This window comes from Procambarus clarkii, chromosome 76 (assembly GCF_040958095.1).
Source record: "Procambarus clarkii isolate CNS0578487 chromosome 76, FALCON_Pclarkii_2.0, whole genome shotgun sequence".
NCBI lineage: Eukaryota > Metazoa > Arthropoda > Malacostraca > Decapoda > Cambaridae > Procambarus > Procambarus clarkii.
This window is the reverse complement of record NC_091225.1, coordinates 4,174,799-4,194,854: the sequence shown is the minus strand read 5'-3', so window position 1 is coordinate 4,194,854 and position 20,056 is coordinate 4,174,799. Positions and strand designations below refer to the sequence as shown.

The window sequence follows — 20,056 nt, the reverse complement described above, 5'->3', positions numbered from 1 at the left end:
GGCTATCACTTCCTTATGTCCGGTCGTGATGGTCAAGCGGATTAAGGCGTCCCTGTACATACCAGTTGTGGGAGTATGGGTTCGAGTCACTTCTGGGGTGTGAGTTTTCAGTTGTATATAGTCCTGGGGACCATTCAGGCTTGTTTGCATTTGTGTTCCTCACGTGTGCCCCAAAGAATGAGGTTATTTGATAAAATGCTATGCCCAAGATTACCATCCGAGTGCCGGCGGGGAAGTGGTTCATATAGCCTCGGCTATCACTTCCTTATGTCCGGTCGTGATGGTCAAGCGGATTAAGGCGTCCCTGTACATACCAGTTGTGGGAGTATGGGTTCGAGTCACTTCTGGGGTGTGAGTTTTCAGTTGTATATAGTCCTGGGGACCATTCAGGCTTGTTTGCATTTGTGTTCCTCACGTGTGCCCCAAAGAATGAGGTGATTTGATAAAATGCTATGCCCAAGATTACCATCCGAGTGCCGGCGGGGAAGTGGTTCATATAGCCTCGGCTATCACTTCCTTATGTCCGGTCGTGATGGTCAAGCGGATTAAGGCGTCCCTGTACATACCAGTTGTGGGAGTATGGGTTCGAGTCACTTCTGGGGTGTGAGTTTTCAGTTGTATATAGTCCTGGGGACCATTCAGGCTTGTTTGCATTTGTGTTCCTCACGTGTGCCCCAAAGAATGAGGTGATTTGATAAAATGCTATGCCCAAGATTACCATCCGAGTGCCGGCGGGGAAGTGGTTCATATAGCCTCGGCTATCACTTCCTTATGTCCGGTCGTGATGGTCAAGCGGATTAAGGCGTCCCTGTACATACCAGTTGTGGGAGTATGGGTTCGAGTCACTTCTGGGGTGTGAGTTTTCAGTTGTATATAGTCCTGGGGACCATTCAGGCTTGTTTGCATATATATATATATATATATATATATATATATATATATATATATATATATATATATATATATATATATATATATATATATATATATATTTATATATATATATATATATATATATATATATATATATATATATATATATATTTATATATATATATATATATATATATATATATATATATATATATATATATATATATATATATATATATATATATATATATATATATATATATAACTGCCAATCAAACAAGTGGATTGGCAGTGTGGAATCCATACCATACCTCAGTCCCTCATCCGATGCATTCCCAAATAATCAGAGGTTCCCATGAGAAAATTGGGAACATCAAATAATGTGATGTTCCTATCATTGAAATATAAGAAAAAACAGTTAAAAAAAAGAAAGGAAAAAAATGAAAAAAATAAAAATAAACTAAACTCACGAAATGAACGGTATTCTAAACAACACAGCTCAATTCCAACACAATATCACACAAAATAATTAAATCAAATTGAAAATGAATCGAAATCAATGAAAATTCAATTTGTCAATGCAATTGGAAACATTGAAATGGAATCAGAATATATTTGGTATGTGTTGCTCCTATGAGCAACAGATGTCACTGTTTCCTAAAAAAGGAATGTTTTTACCTTTCACAGGTGTGGTATCTATACTTATACTTGCAAAATGAATTGTATGGTAAACAGCACTACTCAATTCCAACACAATGTCACACAAAATAATTAAATCAAAATGAAAATTAATCGAAATTTATGAAATTTGATTTATTAATGCAATTGGAAACAATGAAATGTAATTGTAACATATTTAGTAGAGTGTGTGTTGCTATTACGTACAACATATGGAGCTATGTTAAAAAAAAACATGTTTTTACCTGTCACAGGTTTGGCATCTATATAGTAGATATAAAAACCTATGCTTGTTTGAATGCAAAGTTTTGCATAATTTTCAAAACAATCGGTGCAGAACTTTCGGAGATTACAGCGTGTGTTGCTCTTACGTCCAACAGATAGCACTGTTAAAAAAAAAACTTGTTTTTTCCTGTAACAGGTGAGGCATGTATATTGTAGGTATATAAAAACACGCGCCAATTTGAATGCAACGTTGTGTCAAAATTTTAAAGCAATCAGTAAAGAGGTTTCGAAGATTTACCTCACATGAAAAAATATGAAAAGCACAGTTTAAAAAAAAAAAACATGTTTTTTCCCATCATAAACGTGACATCTATATTCGTTTGCATATAAAAATCTGCTCGGATGTGAATGGAACGTTGTGTCAAAATTTCAAACCAATCGGTGAAGAACTTTCAGAGATTAGCGATTTGGAACAAACGATCATTTATATTTTTATTTATATAGATATATATATTCCGTATTCTGTCTGACAGAGCCAAGCCGATGGAGAAACCTATGTCCAGACAGCGTTCGGCGCCAGCTGACCTGACCAACATCATTCAGCTGTGGCTCCTCGGCTTCTCTGCTCGGGAGATATCCTTAAAGTGCCACACCAGCATCTCCACAGTGTACCGACGCATACAGAGATGGAAGAAAGGAGGAACACTGCGAAGTAGATCACGAGAAATTAAATTTAATGGAAATATTACAGAGCAAAACACTGCATTTGCTGCTGCACGTTTCCAGCATCTGAAGGCACCTAATGACATTTATCATGACAGCCATAAATTATTAGATAAATATACACAAGATATCGCCCTTCAGAAGTTATTGCTATATTATTCTAAAGTTGTTGCACGCTGCTTTGCAAATCAAAATAAGAATTTAAGTTCACTGTCAGATCATTGTAACTTTTGAACAGTGAAAAAATATAAGGTTCTTTCAACATCAGAATCTACAGCTGAACCCAAATATTGACAATTTTGTGTAGTTATTTTTGTTCGAAATTATTGTCTATCCCAGAAATTTTAAGTTCTTTGGAGCGTTTTAATCAAATTTGATGTTGTTAGATATATGAATTCCAATTTTTTATTTACTGAATATTTATGTGTAAAATTTGAAAATGTATATGTATGAAATATTTTAGCTTAATCTCCTAATAATATTTGGAGTTGCATACAGGGAATATATACATATATAAAAACAAGTGGTGTATAGTCCAGAATTATGTTCAGGATTAAAGTAAACTTGCTGGTTTTTCAGTAACGAGTTCTTGTAGACAAAATTACCCTCCATAGAAGCACTTCTCCACCCTTATGGAAACGTTGAAATCATTTTCATGTCTATAGGAACCTCTGCATAAAAATTATTAAATAATTTAATAATATTATTAATAATATTAAATAAATTATATTATTAAATAATTTAAATAATATGTATATGTATTAATAAAACAACATTTAGCTATTAACAACCAAAAATCAACCCTAACTGAAAACAAAAAAAATAAACATTGCCAATGTTAAAAAAACCGAAGATAAATCAAGGCAATATCAGCAAATATGTGGGCCAAGACAATGTTATTTTTGAAGCCAATTTAGATAATGAAATGGGCTTCTCTAATGTAAAACCTGTCCCTAACTTTCGAATTCATCTACTTAATTCGGGTTCGAACTTCAAATAAAAAACACAGATTTCATTTCCAACTGAAAGGAGACGATTTCTATCTTTGCTGTTGTTTCTGGTTAAAGGAGAAGGCTTTCCTCACACACGTTAGAAGTTGAAAATTGCAGCAATATATTTATTACTTTCCTATTAATAGCAGGATAATCGAATTTCACCTAAATACTGAACTTATTTAGTGATAGGTCTCTGAATCTCTACTTGAGAGTATAATCAGGTTGAATATCACAAAGCTCTTCTTTATATCCTAAAGTCACATTCACAGGATGAGCATAAGATTCAGAGTATGGATACCTCCACCAATTATACACTTGAGTAGAAAGAGAAAGAAAATATTATTCGAGTTTGATCAACATCTCTTCCAGATGGGTTTCAATAGGGATTGAAGGTAGCTGGTATCCTTCTTCGCTCTGAACTCAAAAAACAATTATAAACATTTAAAGACTTTCTTCTAATGTTTGGAGATTCCGGAACTGCCCAGTGAATTCAGTAGAGTTCTGGGTTGGTTGGCTCCTATGCCAACCAACCTATTATTTTAAATAAAGAAAACTAACACAACTAAGTCAATAAATTATGATATATATGTTATATATATATATATATATATATATATATATATATATATATATATATATATATATATATATATATATATATAACATACATATACACTATATATAATATAGTGTGTAACAAGTGTGACGGCGGCCTCCCTCGCGTGCCCCCCCTCCACCACCCCCACCCGCCATCTTCCCCCACCCCGCTACCTGCGCCCGACCCAGCCAGCCGCCCATCAACACACAGCCTACCCACACACGGTGCCCAGGCCATGCCCAACTCCCCCAGGAGGGTAATGCTTGACGTGTTACTCTCCACCGGCGAAGGAGAGGGTGCACTCAGTGGGCAGCCAGGCGTCATCACATCTAGGCATGGCACATGTCGCACCTGACACACAGCCTCTTTCCAGCCAAGAAGATGACCACCCAAGAGGAAACTGTCAAGTGTGTGACAGACGGTATCGTCTCAATGGAAATGGAACTGTCCGCTATCATTCTCTCAATTCAGGTGGTTGTCTAGGGTCTAGGCGCCTGCCCCGGGGCAGTGACGATGGACAACCTGCTGCAGGAGCGAGGAACAATACCTCCCTCAACTTCATTTCAGCAGATAATCTGCTTGAAGCAGTCAAAGCGACGTCCACCAGGACCTTGCCCCACATCCCCAAGGCTGCCCGTCACCAAGCAGCAGCCAAACTCACCAGTCTGCTGACAAAGGTCAACAATGCTCCCAGAACCTGTGGATCGTGGCACAATCTCCTTCTATTTGGGAATGCATGCCTAGCATTACCGCCCAGGAGAGACAAGTCATTAGCAACCTCTGTAATCAGGGCACTTAATGAATTCCCCAGAGCAGACAACCTGGTCCGCCTCCCCCCTCGTGCCAAGAACACCAGCCGCAGGACGACCAACAATAACTCATCTGAGAACCACAAAATGAGAGCACAGATCACCAGGAAAATAGAAGAGGGCAATACCACAGGTGCCATCAGAATCATGACCACCGATGACACTATTGCCCCCAGGAACGCCACTACAGCAGAGGCTCTTCAAGACAAACACCCACCCAGAGCCCCCGACAGCAGCAGGGATCCCCAGGAAAACAATGCTGGCATAGAACCCTTGACTGTTCGAGAATCTGAGGTGTACAAAGCAGTCATGTCTTTCCCAACAGGTTCAGCAGGGGGCTTTACAGGCCTAAGACCCAAGCACATCAAACAAATGCTGAACCCGGTGCTTGGAGATGCTGCAAAGGACTTTCTAGTGGAACTTACCAGATTCTCCAACATGTGTTTGGCTGGCGGCATCCCTGAGGATATCAGGCCTGTCTTTTATGGAGCAGCACTCTGTGCTCTAAAGAAGAAGGATAGGGGTATCAGGCCCATTGCCGTTGGCAACACCCTCTGACGCCTCGTAGCTAAGGCTGCAGTGAGATCTATCAGGCAGGAAGCAGCCACCTAGCTGAAACCTCATCAGCTCGGGTTTGGGATTCCCCTAGGTTGTGAAGCTGCAGCACATGTAGCGCGGGCTTACATTGCTGATCTCCCGGACCAGAAGGCACTAGTAAAGCTTGACTTCAAAAATGCCTTCAATCAAGTCAGACGAGACGCTGTCCTCAGGGCTGTACACAACCATTTCCGTCCCCTTTACCCATTCATCCGATCGTGCTACAGTGGGGACTCTAAGCTTCTTTTTGGGAGAATGAAATAAACTCCTATGAAGGTGTCCAACAAGGTGACCCCTTAGCCCCATCCTTTTCTGCCTAGCTATCAAAGAGGTCACTGATAGTCTGACAAGCGAGCTAAACATCTGGTACCTGGATGATGGCACTCTAGCTGGAACTCCGGAAACCATTTTGGAGGATATAAGGAAAATCCAGGAGCATGGAGCAGCCTTAGGCCTCATTCTCAATGCATCCAAATGCGAAATAATCTCCCGCATCCCAGACATCGCTAGGCAAATACAAAATGTTCTTCCAGACATTCTCGTTGTCGAGCCACCGGACTGCACTCTCCTGGGTGCCCCCATTGGCCCACGAGCAATCGAGGAGGTCCTGGCTGCAAAAATCACTGATCTAAAGCGAATGCTGGACAGGATTGACAAGATTGATGCCCATGATGCTCTCTTTCTCCTCACAAGATGTCTGTCTCTCCCTAAGTTGACCTACTTTCTGAGATGTTCTCCATCCTACAGCAGCTCTAAGTTTAATGTGTATGACACCCTTCTGAGGTCCATGCTGGTGAAAGTCCTGAACCTGCCATTGGACGACTCTCAGTGGGAGCAAGCAACCCTTCCTGTAAGACTCGGCGGCCTTGGTGTCCGCACAGCCTCCCAAATTGCTCTACCAGCCTTCCTTTCCTCCTCCCACGCATCGCACGACCTCGTCAGAGATATCTTACCTGCAACCCTGAGAGATTCAGCAGGAATACACGATCCTGCTTTCACTGAATTTTCAAATCAGTGAGATGTTCTTGCAGCCCCAGCAACCATTATAGAGCCAACAAAACAACACAAACAGTCCGGCTGGGACCACCCTCTAGTGGAAAAAGTAGCTGATGCCATGCTCAGCGCCACAACATCAGACAAGCAGAAAGCCCGCCTCAGAGCAGTGCGTGCCCCTCATGCAGGAGACTTCCTCCTGGGAGTACCCATGTCAGCAATGGGCACGCGCCTAGATCCAGAATCCCTTCGTGTAGCAGTGGCCCTCCTCCTTCGTGCCCCAATTCACACTGAATACAAGTGTATTTGCAACAGGGTGGAAGCAGACCAATACGGACTGCATGGGTTGCATTGCGGAAGCACAAAGGGCTGGCATGTAAGACACAACGAGGTCAATGACATCATCAAGAGAAGCCTCGTCTCAGCTAGGTGCCCAGCGGAGAGAGAACCTCGCATCCTAGGGGTCCAAAACCCGGATTTCCCCACACTTCGCCCTGATGGCATCACCATATACTCATGGAAGGAGGGTAGACAGTTGGTGTGGGACTACACATGTGTATCCACCCTGGCTGACACCTATGGACACTTCGGAGCTGATCAAGCAGGTGGGGCGGCCAACCACAGGGAAACAGCAAAATCACTCAAGTACAGGCGACTGGAAGGTCAATATCTCTTCGTTCCCATAGCGTCTGAGACGCATGGCCCCTGGGGCAAGAGTGCCTTGGGATTTCTCAAGGAATTGGGTTCCAAGCTCATTGACGACACCAGAGACCCAAGAGCTTCCTGTTTTTTGTTTCAGCGTCTCAGTGTGGCGATCCAGAGGGGAAATGCTTGCTGCGTCCTCGGTTCCTGTCCGGAAGCTGAGGAGCTTCAAGAGATCCATAACCTTTAGGCATTTGTCTTGTATGTTTTGTAACCTTTAAATACACAATAAAGGAAAAAAAAAGGAAGGGGGTGGTAGGAGAAAAGCACACAGAAACTGTATTGGAGGGGACCCACATTCCCTCCAATGCGTTATGTGTGGTTTCCTCCGAGGCTATGGGTCCCCCTTCTTCCAGCTTGAGGTGGTACTCCCTTCTACATACATAAAAAATATAATAAATATATATATATATATATATATATATATATATATATATATATATATATATATATATATATATATATATATATATATATATATATATATATATATATATATATATATATATATATATATATATATTTAGGGGTACCACCACTGGTTTAATTAAAGGGACCCACATCCTCGAAGAAGAAAATAAATAGTGTTCAGAGAAGACCTTGTGGATTCTCACTGAATACTTTAATCTTTTCCTCTCCTACCACCCCTATTATTTTTTTTTATTTGATTTTATTGCAATGCTACAGTTTACAGAAAACACACACTTATATAACAATATACCAATCAGTGTTCGAAGACCTCGTCCAGCTCCTCGGGGGTCGGGTGCGTACCCAAGATACAGCACGCATTTCCCCTCTGAACAGCGACACTGAGGCGCTGGAACATAAAACTGGCCGCTCTTGGGTCTCTAGTCTTCCCAATGAGTTCCTCGCCCAGCTCCTTCAGGAACTTAAGTGCACATTTACCCCAGGCGCCCAGAGTCTCAGAGCCTATTGGCACGAACCTGTAACAACGTTCTAGGTCCCTGTACTTGTTAGTTTTCTGGGTCTCCCTGAAGGTGGCCGCGTCGCCTCCCTCAGCTGCGCTGTAAGGTAGATAGGTATCAGCCAATGTGGATGCACACGTGTCGTCCCACACGACCTGTTTACCTTCCCTCCACGGCTGCAGGGTGACTCCATCTGGGCGTTTTTGACTGTTGTCAGGTCTGCACAAGTATATAGTATACTATATACTATATACCGAGTATATATATATATATATATATATATATATATATATATATATATATATATATATATATATATATATATATATATATATATATATATGTCGTACCTAATAGCCAGAACGCACTTCTCAGCCTACTATTCAAGGCCCGATTTGCCTAATAAGCCAAGTTTTCATGAATTAATGTTTTTTCGTCTACCTAACCTACCTAACCTAACCTAACCTAGCTTTTTTTGGCTACCTAACCTAACCTTACCTAAAAATATAGGTTAGGTTAGGTTAGGTAGGGTTGGTTAGGTTCGGTCATATATCTACGTTAATTTTAACTCCAATAAAAAAAAATTGACCTCATACATAGAGAAAAGGATTGCTTTATCATTTCATAAGAAAAAAATTATAGTAAATATAATAATTCAGGAAAACTTGGCTTATTAGGCAAATCGGGCCTTGAATAGTAGGCTGAGAAGTGAGTTCTGGCTACTAGGTACGACATATATATATATATATATATATATATATATATATATATATATATATATATATATATATATATATATATATATATATATATATATATATATATATGTCGTACCTAGTAGCCAGAACGCACTTCTCAGCCTACTATGCAAGGCCCGATTTGCCTAATAAGCCAAGTTTTCATGAATTAATTGTTATTCGACTACCTAACCTACCTAACCTAACCTAACCTAACTTTTTCGGCTACCTAACCTAACCTAACCTATAAAGATAGGTTAGGTTAGGTTAGGTAGGGTTAGTTAGATTCGGTCATATATCTACGTTAATTTTAACTCCAATAAAAAAAAATTGACCTCATACATAATGAAATGGGTAGCTTTATCATTTCATAAGAAAAAATTACAGAAAATATATTAATTCAGGAAAACTTGGCTTATTAGGCAAATCGGGCCTTGCATAGCAGGCCGAGTACGACGTTCTGGCTACTAGGTACAATATATATGTATATATATATATATATATATATATATATATATATATATATATATATATATATATATATATATATATATATACATATATATATATATATATATATATATATATATATACATATATATATATATATTGTACCTAGTAACCAGAATGCAGTACTTGGCCTACTATGCAAGGACCGATTTGCCTAATAAGCCAAGTTTTCCAGAATTTCAATATTTTTAAATTTTTTTTCTTATGAAATGTTAAAGCTGTTCATTTCATTATGTATGAGCTAATTTTTGTTAAATTTGAGATAAAAGTAACATAGTTAGATGACCGAACCTAACCAACCCTACTTAACCTAACCTTTCTTAATCTAACCTAAACTAACATAACTAAATCAATAATTTATGTTCTTAATATAATGTAATAATAATATCTATATAAATAAAAATGTAAATGTTCGTTTGGTCAAAATCGCTAATCTCCGAAAGTTCCTCACCGATTGCTTTGAAATTTTCACACAACATTCCCTTCGCATTCCAGCGGGTTTTTATATACATAATTTATAGATGTTACGTCTGTGATGGGAAAAACATGCTTTTTTCATAAAGTTTTGTTTTTCATGTGATAGAAATCTATGAAACCTCTTTACCGATTGCTATGAAATTTTGACACAACGTTGCATTCGAATTGGCGCATGTTTTTATATACCTACGATATGCATGCCTCACCTGTGACAGGGAAAAACATGTTTTTTTTTTTAATTCAGTGCCACCCGTTGGCCATAAGAGCAACATACGATGTAATCTCTGAAAATTCTTGTCCAATTGCTTTGAAATTTTTACACAACATTCAGGTCGAAAACGGGCATGTTTTTATATACCTACAATATAGATACCACATCTGTGACAGGTAATAACATGTTTTTTTTAAACGGCGCCATCTTTTGCATGTAATAGCAACACACACTACTAAATATGTTACGATTCCATTTCAATGTTGCTGATTGCATTTGTAAATTAAATTTTCATAGGTTTCGGTTTATTATCATTTTGATTTAATTATTTTGTGTGACATTGTGTTGGAATTGAGCTGTGTTGTCTACCATACTGTTCATTTTGTAAGTATAAGTATAGATGCCACACCTGTAACAGGTATAAACATCCTTTTTTCAAGAAACAGAGCCATCTGTTGCATGTAGGAGCAAAACACGCTATACTATACGTGTTACAATTCCATTTCAGTGTTTCCGATTGCATTGACAAATTAAATTTTCATAGATTTCGATTTATTTTATTTTGATTTAGTTATTTTTTTTTTACATTGCGTTGGAATTTAGCTGTGTTGTTTACCATATCGTTCATTTTGTGAGTCCAGTTTATTTTTTTATTTTTTTTTATTTTTTTTTAAACTGTTTTTCTTATATTTCAGTGATAGGAACATCAGATCATTTGAGATCCCCAATTTTTTGATGGGCTCATCAGATCATTTGGGAATGCATCGAACGAGAGAGTTGGAAATGGTGGAGAGGACGAGGGGATGGGAGTGGGGGGATGCTGGGGAGGGCGAGGGGACATGGGAGGGGGTAATGGTGGGGAGGACAAGGGGTGGGGAAGTTGGGGATGGTAGGGGACTAGGAGACAGGGGAATGGAGAATGGTGGGTAGGACAAGAGAACAGGGAAGTGGGGGGATGGTGAGGAACACGAGGGGACAGGGGAGGGGGTAATGGTAGAGGAGACGAGGGAATGGGGGAGTGGGAGACGGTAGGGAGGCCAAGGGGACGGTGGAGGTGGATGGTTCAATTAGGAATGCCATCACTGAATCGATCTGCTGCTGCTTCGTTCGTTGTAGAATTGCGTCGTGAACAAAATTACAACACGGGTGATCTGTTGTCATATGTGCAATCAAATATTCCTAAGCTAACGCTTGAACAAAAAAGCATTTACGATCAAAAATGTCAAACTGCCAATAATGGGATTGGAGAAATTTTCTTAGATGCGCCAGGAGGAACTGGTAAAACCTTCCTAATTAGATTGATTCTGGCAGCAATTCGACCCCAAATTGGCATAGCCTTAGCTCTTACATCATATTGAATAGCTAAGATATTGCTACCAGGTGGAAGAACTGTTCATTCGACTTTGAAATTGCCATTGAACATGCAACTCATTGAAACTCCCACGTGCAACATTTCCAAAGCATCCGGCATGGGAAAAGTATTGCAGAAATGCAAACTTATTGTTTGGGAAAAATGCACAATGGACTACAAAAAATTGCACGAGGCTCCTGATCAATCATAGCAACATTTGCGTGGAAGCATCAAACCATATAGGAATGCAATAATATTGTTTACAGGAGATTTCATGCAAACATTATCTGTAATTTCTTAATCGACACCAGCGGACGAAATAAACCCTTGCCTGAAATACTCTACTTTGTTGCGCCACGTAAAGACATTAAAATTAACTACAAATGTGCGTGTCCAGCTGCAAAACGATCCATTAGCTGAGATATTCTCAAATTAATTTTTAGAAATTGGAAACGGAAACATGCCGGTTGATCTGACTTCAGGTCGAATTTCATTGCCTCATAACTTTTGTAATTTAGTGACGTCAAAAGAAGAATTGGTTGAAAAAGTATTTTCAAATATTCAAACCAATTATAAGTAGCACGATTGGCTAAGTGAACGAGCTATTCTTGCGGCCAAGAACAAAGACGTCTAAGAACTTAACAATATTATTTAGACTAACATTAAAAGCGAGGCAGTCACATACAAGTCCGTCGACATTGGTGTGGAAGCAGATGTAGTGGTTAATGATTCAACAGAATTTTTTAATTGAGTCGATCTGCTAGGGATTCCACAGCACATACTGCAACTGAAAATCGGCGTGCCAATTATCATGTTGCGAGATATCAACCAGACAAAGCTTTGCAACGGCATTCGGTATGCAGTAAAAAAAATAATCAGCAATTTCGTAGAGACAACAATCTTGATAGGACCTTTCAAAGGTGAAGATGTCCTGATTCCTCACATTCCTATGATTCCAACGGATATGCCATTTCAATTTAAGAGATTGTAACTTTCAAATCGATTGGCGTTTGCAATAATCAACAAAGCTCAGGGCCAATATCGTGGTTGGGTGTTGTGTTGTTGATCCTTCTTTATGTACAACCCAACTCAAAACTTGGTAAAGTGCTTATACTTTACCAGAAGATCACCCTGGGCGCTTCTGGCTCTTGGAGAGGGGGCTCAACGTCACACGTTTAGGGGATGCGGCTCCAACACTTAGCCTCGTTGTCACGTGCACACACCCACTCTCTCCTTATGTGATATGATCTCAATCCCCTTTCTTTTATTGATTATTCCGTTCTACCCTGTCCACAGCTGTGGCTATTGGTTCTTTCTCTCTCTCTCCTTCTTTCCTACTTCCTGGGAAGCCTCACTAAGACAAGGGCAAACACCAGCAAATTTGAATACATTTACTGTACAAAGCACATACACAATACATACACACATTTAATAATAATAACAATGAATCCTACACTATACTATTTCAGTCAGGTTGCACTCCAACACCATCAGAACTCTATCATCTGCTTATCAAGTGGTATCCTATCTCCTGATTCACCACCTAATACTACCAACCTCCTTAAGTAGGTCAAGTCTTATAACAAAATGTTGTACTATCAGCAAGAGAATATATATATCTATAAACACATACAAGGAAAATCAGCGTATGGCTGCAATAACATAAATACTAGTATTAATGTTCCTTGATATACAACAATGATCAATCCATCACTCTATCAGTCCTAGAACACATATGTATGTCTCTGCAGGTAATCCAGCCTACGACTGTAACTCTATACTTCAGTATAAGTACTCCTTGGCACAAAAATGGCAAACAGTCACTCACCTTTCACTGCGTCTTGCACGCTAATGACCACCAAACACTCTACCAACTCCCTACCAGTAATCAACTAGAACTTCCCTTCCACATCTGAAAGTTCACTACCCTGACATCTTCAGGTTCTTCTGGGTTAATCTACCAGGGTCCTCCGCAGCTCCTCCAGGCTGCTGCACCTTGAGCAACAGTGGTGCTTCACCACTTCTACCAGGGTCCTCCACAGCGCTCCTGGCTGCTACACCATGAAGTCTTCCTTGATCAACAATGGTGCTTCACCACTGGTATCACAAAAACTTGTGAAACTTCATTCCATTACTCCTCTTCTCACAGATTGAGTTTCTCTTTCTTCCTGTATGGCTGCTCTCCCACAGAGCTCAGTACTTTCCACTACCTTGGAGTCTCATCAACTACTCCCTCTGTGCTGGCTTCGAATTTCTCAGCAACTTCTTCCCCCAGACAAACCTGCAACCCATTGACACGCCAATAAAAACGTTTCCCCTTAAACACATAAACGAAATAATCCACACAATATGTTTGCACCTTACATATCTCTGATCTCTTCATACTGTGAGAGTGGACTCCCCCGTTTGGGCTGGTCCATGCTCCGCCTTGCCCGGCGGTCTTCACTCTGGGAGGGTCCTCCACTGCCGGTCAGTTGGCTTCAGGCGGTCGACGGGAGAGGACGTGCTGCTCGTCCCTCAAGCTGTCTCTCTCATCTCCATCCTCTTATTTAGGATTCCTGCCTTACCAAAACATGTCTAACGTATCAATAAACATTCGCTATGATCGCTGGGCACACGATCAATTACCGGCAATCACTGTAAACTGGGTAAATTTGAGCTTACCACAAAAATGTCTCCTTCAGGGCGCTCTCCCTCTGATGGAGTCTGACCAGGGCGCTCTCACGGCCCACGAAAATGTCTCTAGGTGCCTTCACAAACTCTCCTTGCCGTCCAGGACTTGAGACCAAACGTTCCCTGCTCGATTCCACAGCTGGAACGTCTGCACACTTCCTTTCTCTTGAAGGAATATCACCTAGGGGTTCCTCTCTGACTGGAGCTCACATGGAGCACAGCTTCCCCTCACGATGTCTGGTGCTCAAGTGAGGTCAGAGCACTCCCTAAGCGAGCCTCACGCCTCCAGCAAATTATCCACATCTCATAACCAGTCATTTATCTATTTTCTTATTCACTGCCCATATTCTTAAACTCTCTGTAAAATTTACCCAATTATTTTTACATATGAATCTCCATGTCTGTATATCTCCGACCTCCTAGTCAGGTCAGGTTTGATAGAATAATTCTCAAAGGGGAGACTCGTTTTTCGGCTGCCTGGGATCATAACACTCCCTCCCCCTTGTTTTTTGAGAATTATTCTAGTGGCTAGGCTCGAGATAACGCATTAGCTACTACATTGTCTCGCCTCCTTATGTGCGTTATCACCAGGTCATACTCTTGAAGCAATAAAATCCATCTGGTTTGCATGCTTCCTTTTTCTCAGGAAAACTAGGGGATTATGGTCTGTATACACTGTCACTGGGTGTCCTCCCCCACTCACATACACTTCAAAATGTTTCAATGCCATCACCAGGGCCAAAGTCTTTTTCTCGACCGTACTGTACTGTAACAAGAGAGCAGTACATAGTACATGAACATCATAACAGCATGAACAGGCCACGTGGAGGATGAACAACCCACAGGCGCCAGACAGGCGGCGGCAGACAATGTAAAAGTTACACCTCTGTACAAGTTAGCCATAGAGTCAGGTCAACGGTCATCGAATCACAAAGAGGTCAGAATTGATGCCGTCATGGTAATCTTCAGGGATTAACCCCCTAAACAACAAATGCAAAACCCTCATGTTCAGCTGAGGAGCAGCAGGTCTGGGGAGTCAGTACAGTGGGCGCAGCCCAGTAGGAAGGTGTGTGTGGACTCGGGGAAGGAACATCATCTCCCGGAAACGGTGAAACAACATACGAGTAAGTACGGCTCTCTTGTACTAAAGCACCTCATTCAGTACCCTTGGCCTCTAGTAGGGAATATTGTTAGGGAGTGTCTTATTTAATTATTTCAAATAAAGTCAGATATTAAGTGTTATTAAATGTGTATTAATGGTTCCTTGCCTAGTGATATTGGGCCTACCGTCCCCTTTGCCCCAGTGACCTAGTGTTCTTAATTATCCCGTACTCCTCCCCCCGTTCGTTTTCCGTGTTGAGGTGTTAGTATTGGGTGTGTCCCGCCTTATTCTTGTGTACACCATAGTTCCCAAGTGGTCAGGATTATTCGAGTGTCAGGCCAGGATCCTTGTACCGTTCAATTGTTTCCTACACCTGTCCTGGTAGGTTATTCCATCTGCAAGACCTACGACTCTCACTCCGGTCCCCTGTCCGGTAACTCAGGGTGGTGGCAGCGTCACTCGGTAACTCATACGATAGGTTGTGACTACGATTATCTCTATCTTTCTGTCTCACTCTCCCTCACTAGTGTCTCTCTCTCCCTCGCCCTCACGCGCTCTCGTTCTCCCTCCCTTGGTCTCGTTCTCGCTCTGCCTCACTCTTCCTCTCTCTCTCCTCTCTCTCTCCTCTCTCTCTCCTCCCTCTCTCTCTCTCTCTCTCTCTCTCTCTCTCTCTCTCTCTCTCTCTCTCTCTCTCTCTCTCTCTCTCTCTCTCTCTCTCTCTCTCTCTCTCTCTCTCTCTCTCTCTCTCTCTCTCTCTCTCTCTCTCTCTCTCTCTCTCTCTCTCTCTCTCTCTCTCTCTCTCTCTCTCTCTCTCTCTCTCTCTCTCTCTCTCTCTCTCTCTCTCTCTCTCTCTCTCTCTCTCTCTCTCTCTCTCTCTCTCTCTCTCTCTCTCTCTCTCTCTCTCTCTCTCTCTCTCTCTCTCTCTTGTTTACTGGTTTACGTCTTCGTATGACGGCCCGAGTGTTAACATCTTACATGATCGATAGCATCTGTTATTACCATAGAAAGAGCGGAGATTGCACGGTTAGCTCAGTGGTAGTAGCAGAATGCGCGGTCGAGATAGATACAAGGCGAGTTATTACAATCAGGGTCATTACAGTACGACCTCTGGTGTTTAACGAACTTCTTCGAGAAGAAGGACACGGGGCGGTAAATTCCATCATTCTGCTGAGTCAGTACAGCTCCAGCCCCTATATCACTGGCATCTACAAATAACGTAAACGGTGCTCCAAAATCTGGCGACACTAGTACAGGCGCCTCGGTCAACAGTCTTTTAGTCTTTTCAAATGCTTCTTGTGCTGTTCCATTCCACTCCCACTTCTTGCTCTTTGATAGTAAACTCGTCATAGGAGCAGCTATGGTGGAGAAATTTCCGCAGAACTTCCGGTAATATCTAATCATACCGAAGTATCTCAACAGTTCTTTCTCCTGGGCACCGGGAAGTTGTCAATGGCCTCCATCTTTGTTCTTACCATAGCAACCTCGCCTTGCCCTACTATATACCTAAGGTACTCCAGGCGGGCTCTCCCGAACTCGCTTTTTGCTAAGTTGATCGTCATGTTGGCCTTCTCCAATCGATCGAACAAATCTAAAAGTCGATCCACGTGATCCTTCCAGGAATCAGCGAACACTACGATATCATCAATGTACACTGTACATCCGGTCGCACCTTGTAATACCTGATTCATTACTCTTGGAAACAACTACCACTATTCTTAATTCCGAACAGCACCACTTTATATTAGTACAAGCCGTCGGGTGTCACGAACGCTGAGATCCTCTTGGCCTCCTTGGACAGGGGAATCTGGTAGTATCCCTTCAGCAGGCCTATTTTCGAGACATACCGTGCACTCCCAATCCGATCTATGCAATCATTTATGCGTGGTATCAGGAACGAGTCAGCGACTGTGACTGCATTCACTTTCTTGTAATAGGTGCAGAACAAGTATGTGCCATCACTCTTCTTCACGAGGTGGCACGGTGAACTCCAGTCACTGTCGCTAACTTCTGCCAAGTCGTTATCTAGCAGATACTGTACTTCTGCTCTCATCGCTGCTGCTTTCTCGGGGTTAACTCTGTTAGTGTGCTGCTTGATGGGGTCAGTACTCCCTATATTTACTTTGTGCACCGTTCCGCGGTGTCTTCTGGGCACGTCCGTGAATAACGACTTATTCCTCCGTAGGATCTCCACTAGTTCCTGGTGTTGGTCATCCTCCAAATGACCCAGACGCTCACCTATCTTGGCTAGGCTGTCCTCCTTGGACGCCTTCACTCCATCAGTCCACTATACTTATTGTTTCCACCCACCTCCTCTGTCGTCTTCATACTTCCATCTACTGCCTTTATACTTCCGTCTCCCGTCATCATACTTCACTTCCTCGTCTTCACCGACGATCCTCCCTTTCGTCTCCTCATTTATCCGAGACCTCATCCTGTTTGACTTCCATCGAGTCCTCGGCTTTCTTCTATTCCTCCATGCTTGTATCATCATCCTCTTCCCACACTTCTCACCTCTGTACCACTCCATTTCTTCTCCTTCAACTCTTCTTCGTTGCCTAAAAGTTTCTTCGAGCACTGTACTACACCCAACAGCACTTGACCGTACATGTCGCTTTACCTCTCCTAGAGTGCTCGTAAGCATCTCTCCACACATATTGTCTCTTCTCCTTTCATTTTCTCGGCTATTACTCTTCTTCACTATCTCTCCTCCACGTTTTCTGTGAAACATGTCAACTCTTGAGATCTCAAACAACTTAACTCCATTATCCCTATGCTTCTGTGCTCGTGGACAACTTGACACTCTACTCCCGTCGTCAGTCTGTCCACATCCTTCCTCACTTCTGCTCAGCACAGTTGCATTCACCTTTTGACTCATAATTTCAGCAGGCTGGGCTCTACTCAGGTCCGCTCTCTTCACAGTATTCTTCTTTGGCTACGTCATCTCCTGACCTCACCGAGACTTCATCTTCCTGAGCCGGACCTTCCTTAAATAACCACGCTATATCTACGTCGATATCTTCTACCTGTTGAATCGACACCGTCTCATTTTCTCCACCGTCTTCCTCGTCGGCCACCTCTGCCTTCATCACTACCGAGACAGGGTACTCAATGGCTTGGCGGTCTCCTGACTCATCTCCTCGGGTGTCAGTCAGGTTCACACTCTCAGGCGTCCCACCCGTGCCGTGGCCTTCTGGGCACTCCTCTGGCACAGCTTCTACTATCAGCTCTGGCAACACCTTGGACCCACACAAGTCGTTCCCCAGGATCACTTGGACTCCTGGAACAGGTATGTTGGGGCACACCCCCAATATCACCTCCGCCGACAGATAATCTGACTTCAACTGGACAGCACACACGGGCATGTCACTCTTAGACAACAACCCATGTACCTTTATCCTCCTACTGCCAGCTAACAGTCGATCGTTTCCGATTAGGCCTCTCAGAATCAAACTCTGATTGGCTCCAGTATCCCTGAGGATACTAACCTCCACCTCAGGTTGACCCTCTATGCCGACCCAACCTTTACTAATGAACGGCCTATACCGCTCGTTCATCAAATCTACCTTCTGTGGTTTGTCTTGTTGTGCATCAACGTACTTCTTCCGGGGATCACATGTGGTCAGGGTCACAACTCTCTTGCCATGCCGACAATCGCGCATCATGTGACCTGATCTGTTGCACTTGTAGCATCTCATTTGGGAGAAATCTCTCCTATACGCCCCCGAGTGGCTCTGACTCTGCCCACTCGTATTGGAGTTCCTCGGGCCAGACGTACTACTCGTACTCTGTGGAGATTCATTGGACCCTTGTCTCCTCTGCACATTTTTATTTTCCCTGCTTACCTCCAGCTGGCACTCGGCAACTTTCCTTCCTGGGGCTTAAAACTAGCTGGTCTGCTCCCCAAAACTTCTTCCTCCACAGACTCCACCGGGTCTGCTATTGCTGCGTCTCGCCTCGCTTCTCACTCTGTTCTCCCTCAAGCTCTTGTATGCTTCAGTAATCATATCTATGACATCTTTCACTTCCTTTACCCCCGCTTCTTGGATCTTGAACTTTGTTTCGGGATGCATCATTTCTAAGAACTTTTCCATGACCATCAATTGCTTCAGGTCAGCGTAAGATCTAACTCCGGCAGCCTCAATCCATTTCTGGAATCGTCTTTCCAGATCCCTTGCTGTCTCGGCAAACGTATATGCTCCAACCTTCACCATCTCTCTGAAGCGCTTCCTATAAGCTTCTGGGGTTAGTTGAAACGAGCGCAGTATGCTGCTATTTACTGTGGCATAATCCTGGCACTCTTCCAGTGACAATTGGGTGTATGCCTCCCTGGCTGCACCGGTCAATCTTAACTGGACCAGCTGGGCCCATTCCTCCTGTGGCCACTCCTTGATACTGGCTACTTTCTCAAAATGCTCGAAGAAGCTCTCTGCCTCTTCGGGCACAAGCAAGGGAATGTCCTTCTCCCTAACCCTAACATCTGGTGAGTGTGATACCTGGGTGGTGCTCTCTGGCAACCCATGTTCAATCCTTTGTTCAGCCGTTCAGCCAAGGTTCTATTCGATTCTATCTGAATTTTTTTTTTTTCTTTTTCGACCTGGGCTTTTTCTTTCTCCATCTCTAGTCTTGCTTTCTCTTTTTCTACCTCCAGTCTGGTTTTCTCTTTTTCTACTTCCAGTCTGGTTTTCTCCTTTTTCCTTCTCGGCTTCATTTTTCATCTGGAGTTCCAATTTCATCATTTCCAGCTGGAATTGTCTCTCCTTGTCCTCACACTGCATCTGGAGTTCTAGCTGAAATCTCTCCAAGCACCTATTCCGGATACTCGTGCTGGTCCTACTCTATCCCTGGGATGTCACTTCATCCTGCCCATCATTCTCCT

General features: G+C 42.3%; 1 protein-coding gene across 1 annotated transcript in view; it reads right to left on the bottom strand.

Moving 5' to 3' along the window:
* Window positions 1-18,266, bottom strand: part of LOC138357133 (uncharacterized) — a 30,220-nt gene extending 11,954 nt beyond the window's left edge. The window contains exon 1 of the mRNA XM_069313780.1: window positions 18,098-18,266. Coding sequence (XP_069169881.1) covers window positions 18,098-18,266 — 169 coding nt within the window. The remainder of the gene's footprint in view (window positions 1-18,097) is intronic.
* Window positions 18,267-20,056: the final 1,790 nt, after the last annotated feature.